We start from the raw sequence: 8,583 nt of genomic DNA on the forward strand, positions 1-8,583 counted from the left end.
TAATGTACAGTATGTGGAAAATAATGTGTTTTTTTAACCTTAAACCGCATAAACACATTTCATTACACTAAATAATGTTCTTTTCAGCAACATATGACCCCTTTAATATTTCTAAGTCTGACTTTTATGGTTTATATGCCAGATGATACTACATAACGTTTCTCTCTTTCAGCTGAATGGTCTCCTCCTTAATATGTGAATTTCCCGTATTCTTTAATTTACCTCTCTGGCATCCATCACTGTTCCTACTCCAACAGTGAGAGTCATGGTGGGCACTTTGGAAAGATCGTTCCCAAAGAAACGAGCATTGGCTACTATGGTGTCTTTGGCCAGGGTCTTCACTCTGGTCCTGGACACAAGACTGGAGCCGGGCTCATTAAAGGCGATGTGCCCATCTGGACCAATGCCTAAAAAACCAAGAGATACAAAATGGAGAAAGATTAATAACAGATTAATGGATGAAAATATGCAATGATTCTGAATATAATAGTAGTTGGGTATGAAAGTAAGTTTTTTATTTACCCCAGTAGATTCACAAAAGTAACCAATCTACTGTGTATGCTGTCGTCATGTAACTAACAGCGTAACGCCTATATCATTTAAACCAGTTTTGTAATTGTTAAATAAAACCATTCAAATTGATTATATTAATTGAAATAAATCTGCAATAAAATAAAATATAAATATTAGATTAAAAATGCATACATTTACAAAACCTAAACTACAACTGATATAAAAATAAATTAAAGCTAAATAGAAATATTTTTTAAAATGTATAAAAAAGACAATTAGTAAAACTTAGTTAAAAATATTCAAATAAATGCTAATTCGATATAAATAGTATATAAATAATACTACAATAAAACTGACAACAATTCAACCAATTATTGCTACAGCAAGCTTAAGAATCAATTCAGTGGCCAACAAACACACCTTTAATTTTGGAGTTGAATGTGCAATCACCATACAAGCATTACTGACAAAAAGCATTTGTTATTGCAGCAGTTTAACTACTTAAGAGAGCCAGTTTTGTGAGTGCAGATTAAGATATGCATCACAAAGCACTGTTACTGGTGTCTCTCGGTTAATCCGTGTCTGGAAAACCAATTATTGGGATCTGATTTATTGTATGCACCTCCCACAAACAGCTCAATTCCACCAGCAGCAGTAATTTTCCGCTCAAAGGCTTCACACTCGGCCTGCAGGTCGCTGGTGTTGCCGTCCAGTATATGGGTGTTCTGGGGTTCGATGTCAATGTGCTTAAAGAAGTTATTCCACATGTAGGAGTGATAGCTCTCGGGATGATCCCTGGGCAGACCTGAAGATGAAGACAAATTTAGAAATTATGATGCTGCTTTTAATTATTACAGTATTTTCTAATCTATCAATGCATTCAATTAATGAGAATCATCACTGAGAATAATGGGAATTACAAAAAAAAGTAAACCAACTAGATTCATTACGATGAGAGTTTGATGGAAAACATGCTTTTTTTAAGTCGTGAAAATGTCACAATGCAACTATAATGTTTATTAAATGTTTTCTGAACTAGACTAGAAAGGGATGAGGATGAAGGGTCAGTGTGTAAACGCTCTTTAACATTGTTTTATGCGTTATCCATTATTTATCCATTATTATTCCATGCTTTTGTGAGAAGTGATCTGTGCAGTTCAGTTCACACTCACCCACATATTCATCCATGTTAAAGGTCTTCACGTATTTGAAGGACAGGTCTCCATTCTTGTGGTATTCGATCAGCTTTCTATAGCAGCCGAGGGGTGTGCTACCTGAAAATAATCAAATTATATAATAATCATAATCTTCCTGATATATAGAATTTCCAGATTCTGGTATATTTCTGAGAGAAACAGGATATTCAGCAAGAAAAACATACATAGGGCAGGACTGGATTTTATACATTGGGAACTGTTTGGTAACTTTTAGTTCACCTGTTGGAAGTCCTAAAGTGAAGTAGCGGTCAGCAGTGGGTTTGAACTGGATGATCCGGTTGCGGATGTACTTTGCAGCCCATTCGCTGGCCAGATCATAGTCGTCCAGAATCACAAGTCTCATGACTTCTCACAGATAACAGGTCACTGCAACCTTAAGGACTCTAAAAATAAAGACAGATCAATACTGTATTGACCAACACTGACCAATTCAGATGATCAAGCAAAGCCCTGTCCATTGAGGAGCAAAACAACCAAGATGCACATTTGCTTTAATAAATATGATCCAATGACATGTACAGTGTATAATCAGCATGGCAATATATAACGTTAATCATAAAACTGCATATGTTTGCTTTTGAACTTATATGAATAACATCAAACCCTCCAGCTTTATTTACAACCAGCTGCGTTTTTAAGTGTCGTTAGTTGTCGAATAATGGTTATGGATATATGATGGGTAATAAAATCTACTTACAGTGATAAAGCGCAGGATCTCAGCCGCGTCCGGCTGAATGGATACAAGTTTTCTTTGAAAACACTGATCATGTGATCGAGTTCCGGTCATGTGCGCTGACGACACACTTCCGGGTTGTAGCAACTGCCCAAGTATGGAGACCGACGGGGCTCTCCTATAGCCTAATATGAAATAAGCAATGTGCAGTATGAATGAAATGATAATAAGCATGTAGGATATCGTTTAAATTTGAAAATATGTGAATTAAGAAACATTAGTATTTCGTATCGTACTGACACTGTTGTTTGTTTAGGAGACATATTGTTTGATCAAAATGTATTTTTTATTAGCATTATTTAGCATGACAAAAATGTTTTGTGTAGCGCAATTTATAATTGTGTCGAATTTTCTCTCCGGTCGTTTAATTTCCTTCTTTTCTACCATTCCTGACCTTGCAGGAGGACCCCAGGGAGGCAGACGGCTATGAGAGAGAGAGGAACAGAAGGCGTCGGATTGAGGGATGATATCGTGCAGAAGTCTGATTCATTTTGGCGAATCGGTTCGTTCGGACAGTTCGTTTCAAGCGGTTCAAAAATTGTTCAGTCGATTCGTTTGAGACCACAATGAAGTGTTTCCAGAAACAGCGGCGGGACGTTTTTCTTGTTTTTATTCTCTTCGTCTTTATGTGTGATTATTTAAATATGCATTTATGTTGTCGTGACAGAACTGTTGTACATACAGTTAGGTCATATATTTGGACAATGACTCTCTCATCATTTCGGCTCTGTACGCCACCAGAATAGAATTAAAATAAAACAATCCAGATGAAATTGTAGTGCTGCAGACTTTAAGCTTTAATTTAAGGGGTTGAACAAAAATATAACATAAAACGCTTATGAATTACAACCATTTTATTATACAGTCCCCCCATTTTCAGGGGCTCAGATGTAATTGGACAAATAAATATAATCATAAATAAAATGTTCATTTTTAATATTTTGTTGAGAATCCTTTGCAGGCGATGACTGCCTTAAGTCTGGAACTCATGGACATCATCAAAGACTGGGTTTCCTCTTTTGTGATGCTTTGCCAGGCCTTTACTGCAGCTGACTGCAGTTGTTGTTTGTTTGTGGGTCTTTCTGTCTTTAGTTTTGTCTTCAGCAAGTGAAATGCATGCTCAATCAGGTTGAGATCAGGAGATTGACTTTGCCATTGCAGAATATTCCACTTTTTCACCTTCGAAAACTCCTGGGTTGCTTTTGCAGTATGTTTTGGGTCATTTCCACTTGTACTATGAAGCGCCGTCCAATCAACTTGGCTGCAATTGACTGAATCTGGGCAGACAGTATATCCATATACACTTCAGAATTAATCCGGCTGCTTCTGTCTTCTGTCACGTCATCACTAAACACCAGTAACCCAGTGCCACTGGAAGCCATGCATGCTCATGCCATCACACTGTTACATCATGTTTCACAGATGATGTTGTAGGCTTTGGATCATGAGCTGTTCCAAGCCTTCTCCATACTTTTTTCTTCCCGTCATTCTGGTACAGGTTGATCTTAATTTCAGCCGTCCAAAGAAAGTTTTCCAGAAGTGGTCTGGCTTTTTTAGATGTTTTTTGGCAAAGTCAAATGGCCTTGTTTGCACCTTGTGGTGAACCCTCTGTATTTGCTCTCATGAAGTCTTCTCTTGATTCTAGACTTTGACAGTGACACACCTACCTCCTGGAGGTGTTCTTCTCTTGGCTGGATGTTGTGAAAGGGTTTTTCTTTACCATGGAGAGGATCCTCTGATCATCCACCACTGTTGTCCTCCGTGGACGTCCAGGCCCTTTTTATGTTGCTGAGCTCACCGGTGCGTACTTTTTTCTCAGAATGTAGGCTACTAAACTGTTGAGTTGACCACTCCTAATGTTCCTGATATCTCTCTGATAGATCAAAGTGTGCACTTTAAACACGTATTCATTATATAACTGCAACGTGAATATGTTTTGGTCAGCAGCTAAAAAAAATAAATAAATTGTGCCTGTGTCCAAAAATATATTATATTTTATAATATATTAAATATAAATTATATTATATTTTATATCAAATATAAAATATATTAAAATCGCGAACATACTGACAGGACCAAAAACTAGAGTTTTAAAGCTAAACATGTCACAGTTTGTAAAGCGACTAACCTCTTGGAAAAACCTAACAACTACTAAGTGGATTTAAAACAACTTTGCAACTGACCATGAATTGCCATAATGTTGTTAAGTCATTTTTAAACATGAACGTGAACTCAGTAAGTGTTCGATTACATTTGGCTGGATCTTATTGGTCCCAATACTTACTATTAGTCGCACCTATTAGATTGTTTAGTTTAGGCCTACTGCTTAACAAAAGTTCCCTTACGAAAGTTAACCATGGAGTTATTGTAGTATAAGTGTAGTAACCACGGTTTTTTGGCTTATTGATTACCATTTGTATAACAACAGTTTTACTACAAATATACCATGGTTAAACTATGGTTAGGGTAGCAAACCCATTGTTAATTTGTGGTTACCATGGTTTAACTACAGTAACCATAGTTTTTTTTGTTTTATTTGTAATAAAACCATGGTTAATTAAACATGGTTATTTGTTTATATTTTTCGTGTTTGTTTGTCTGCATCTCAATATATACATATTGGACATTATTAGGTTCATGCAATTTTCGTTCGTTGGTGGTTCCTGAAATTAAAAGTAAAAAAAAAAGGCATAGGCTACTAATTTACTTGAAAGTGCTGTTAGTTTCTTTGTGTAATTCGATTCTATTGCAGATTTTGTAACTTATTAATACATTTTTCTACATTTCTTATTAAATACTGCTGTTTTAATTGTATTTTCGACTAAGCCACACAAATTGTGAAATGTCCTCTCATAACAGTCGCGATTTACAAACGCGTTGCGAATCGGTTCAACTGAATCAATATAAAGAACCATTTCAAAACAGCGATTCCTTTGCGAATCGGACCTCGCTGGGAAGGGATGAGGGAGGGGTGGAGTGGCCGAGGAGAGGCTGTCTGCGTTCAGATGGAGGATTAAGCTGGTCCCTATCCTGACAGCATCCAGCACCGACACGCAGCCCAAACATCATTCCACACCTGTCTGTCCCGTCTGTATCAGCCGGATCCTGCTCCCTTCATCCCGTGCTGGCTCTCCATCGCCGGACCGCACCGGTCCACACCCCCGGACCGAACGAACCGGTGTCCTTTCAAACCACGAGGTGGGTGCAGCTGTCTCTGTTGTTCTTCTGCATGTTCATTCACTGGACATGTGTTTGTGTGCCAACAAGGAGCATTTTTAGAGGATCGAGGGTTGTTATTTTTAGGGTTTAGATTCATTTCTGTTGTGCGCTCACTGCTGTTCGGACGGACGGAGAGCGAGATTCAAATCGGATTAAGATTAAACGGGAGAACCAAACGAAAGATTGACCATTTTTCTTTGCTTTCTACATTACCACACATGACGACTTCTCTCTCAAATGAGATGACGTATGGATTTGGAAAAAAAATCTGTTCAACACATTGGATCGAGGACATACAGTCAGTCTGAGCGGAGTAGGTCATTTTGGGTTTCGCGTCGGACGTGAAAATGATCTAATTGTTCAAAATAATAATAATTATAAAAATGAGTCTGCTTTTAAGTCTGATTGTCATACTAGTCTCATAATGATTGCTTAACGCTGATTAGGGATCATGGTTGTGTGTATGGAGTGCGTTGTAGTGATTCGTAAACGAATCGTTCGTTTGAATCGGTTCCTTGTAATGAATTGGTCTGAAGCGAATCTGGTTATCAGATAAATAGGTGTGTTTTTAATGAATTAATGACTATAATACGTAAAATGCACAAGACACCAAATGAGTATTTCCTTGTTTGTATGTGAGATTTTAGGCGAAGTATGGCTATAATACAAAGTATAGCTACATTGTCACATTTGTATTTTTTAACGATCAGACTTGAGCTTGAATAAACTGCACGTTGCTTACTGAGATAAACGTAAAAACGCAAGCCGCTCTGTTACGCTTAATATAAAACTGTTTTAAATCCTGTAATTGAATCGTTTTAAATGAATGAACAGTTCAACAGAATCGATTCGGCGTAATGACTCGGACTCGTGTGTTTACTATTGTTCAGTGAGCGCTGGTTATTTTGGAGACGCGCTCTTGACGCGGCGCTGCTCTTGCACGCACTGTGGCTTTTGCGTTGCGTTTGGACTATAATTGTCTCAGACTGCACATATGTTGTGGAAATAAACTAAGATTTACTCTGGAGTTGTAAATCTCGTAGACCATGTGATTATGTCTTACAGTGAGAGAGGGAGCACTGCTGTTTCTGAATGAGAGAGGTGTGGCATAGGCACCCTCTTTCTCTCCCTCGCCTTCTCTGTTTTTTTGGGCGCTTGGGCACACCATGTACACTGCATTAGATGTTATGCTCTATTCCTGCAATGTTTAGATGTTTTGAGCTTTATTTTGCATGTATTTACATGGGGAGTGGATTGTAATTATGTGCTCACACGACCATGTGCGCACGCACGCCACAGCCAAATGTACTAGATAGATGATCTCATTATGTCAGGAGGAAGTGTAGAGAATAACGAACATGATTATTTAGTGTAGAAAGTGTAGGAAGTGTAGAGAATAAGGAACATGATTATTTAGTGTAGAAAGTGTAGGAAGTGTAGAGAATAAGGAACATGATTATTTAGTGGTGTGTGTGTGATGTTCTGTACATGCTGAATCTAGAGACAAAACAGGCTACAGAAGTGAAACAGGCTACAGAACTTGGTGCATAATACCAAGACATTATTTTACATTAATCTTTTAAACTTTAACATACATATTTGTTTTATTATGATTTTATTTTACTAGGGTTGATATCTACTAACAGCAAGCTTTCTTATAAAACAAAGTGTAGGGACACAAATGTAAATCTTTATTAAACAGGTATATTTTATTATTAATGGGAATTAAATTATATTTAACATGAAATATTGAGTCATGGTTTGTGGACAAATGGTTTGAGGGGTGAAAGATATTGCCATTATTTAAATCCATTTACTTTATCTATTTAAAATTCAAATAAAGAGTAAATCAAATGAAACTGTACATTTATTTAAATAACAATCTGGTGCTATTTTTCATAGTAAAGTATAATACAACAATATAATACAATGGCAGTATTACAATCTTTGATTTGAAGTATAAAAAAAATAGGTATTTGAAAATCAAAGACAAAAAGGCAAAAGAAAAATACATTTTGAAGCAATAACTCAAAGTAATCAAAAAATAATACACTATATAAAACTGTATAATTTGGCAATTAAACATGATTTTTAAAAGTTGAAATAACAGTGACTTACCACTGTTTATCTTCAAGAGCTCAGGTTTGTTTTGAAAGTTTCACATGTTATGCAAATTAAATTGCCATTTTTGCTTCCTGAACCATGACTGTTGTGTTCTATTACGGGATATTGTTTCACATGTCAGGAATTAACATGTGTGTGTTTATGTGTGTTTGGGTTAGAGAAGTCTTCTGCTCGGTGTGTGTGTGTGTGTGTGTGTGTATGTGTGTGTCTACGTGTGTATTCTCAGCATTTTGTGTGACTTAAGGCTCAGCTGATGACTTGGTGATGAATGGAGAACATATGATGTAGTTCCAGTACAGAGAAACGGCCTGCTGTACTTACACATCAGGAAATACAGGAAGCTCCTGTGACCCAAATTCACTCTTACTTCATGGCATACACACACAAACACACAAACATGCACAGGTTTTTCTACCTATGATGCGCCTCTTTCATGGTCTCTGGCCTTCTCTTGTCTACATAATTGGATCATTTATGTCTAAATGAACCACTTTGCTTAATTGAACATCTAATCTGAACCACTTTTTGTAAAGTGTGAGTTTGTTTTTAAAGGTTATTGGCCTTTGTGGTATTTTAGTATCATGTTATTATATTTTTATATTTGCCATATATATTATTTATGCCATATAATATTTTGAATTAGTTTTTGACATTTTCCATTTTTTAAATTTTAGTGATAGTAATTTTGTATTGTTGTCTTTTTATTAGTATTATTATTTTTAGTTTTTTCTTTATATATATATATATATATATATATATATATATACAGTAGTCAAC

The 8,583-nt window shown here is 36.4% G+C and overlaps 2 protein-coding genes across 2 annotated transcripts in view; one reads left to right on the forward strand and one right to left on the reverse strand.

The window, feature by feature from the left end:
* Positions 1–2,507, reverse strand: part of LOC107678655 (glucosamine-6-phosphate isomerase 2) — a 6,962-nt gene extending 4,455 nt beyond the window's left edge. Inside the window, exons 1-5 of the mRNA XM_016474007.1 lie at positions 2,428–2,507; positions 1,950–2,113; positions 1,686–1,787; positions 1,136–1,318; positions 223–407 (exon numbers count right to left, since the gene is read on the reverse strand). Of these exons, the coding sequence (XP_016329493.1) occupies positions 223–407; positions 1,136–1,318; positions 1,686–1,787; positions 1,950–2,073 (594 nt within the window). The 5' untranslated portion in view covers positions 2,074–2,113; positions 2,428–2,507. The remainder of the gene's footprint in view (positions 1–222; positions 408–1,135; positions 1,319–1,685; positions 1,788–1,949; positions 2,114–2,427) is intronic.
* A 2,931-nt stretch (positions 2,508–5,438) lies between these two features.
* The window catches only part of LOC107678614 (FERM and PDZ domain-containing protein 1-like), a 25,723-nt gene continuing 22,578 nt past the window's right edge, over positions 5,439–8,583 (forward strand). The window contains exon 1 of the mRNA XM_016473957.1: positions 5,439–5,661. The gene's annotated coding sequence lies outside the window, so the exon portion shown is untranslated. The remainder of the gene's footprint in view (positions 5,662–8,583) is intronic.

The sequence above is a fragment of the Sinocyclocheilus anshuiensis genome, unplaced genomic scaffold, assembly GCF_001515605.1.
Source record: "Sinocyclocheilus anshuiensis isolate Anshui unplaced genomic scaffold, SAMN03320099.WGS_v1.1 scaffold877, whole genome shotgun sequence".
In the NCBI taxonomy this organism is placed as follows: domain Eukaryota; kingdom Metazoa; phylum Chordata; class Actinopteri; order Cypriniformes; family Cyprinidae; genus Sinocyclocheilus; species Sinocyclocheilus anshuiensis.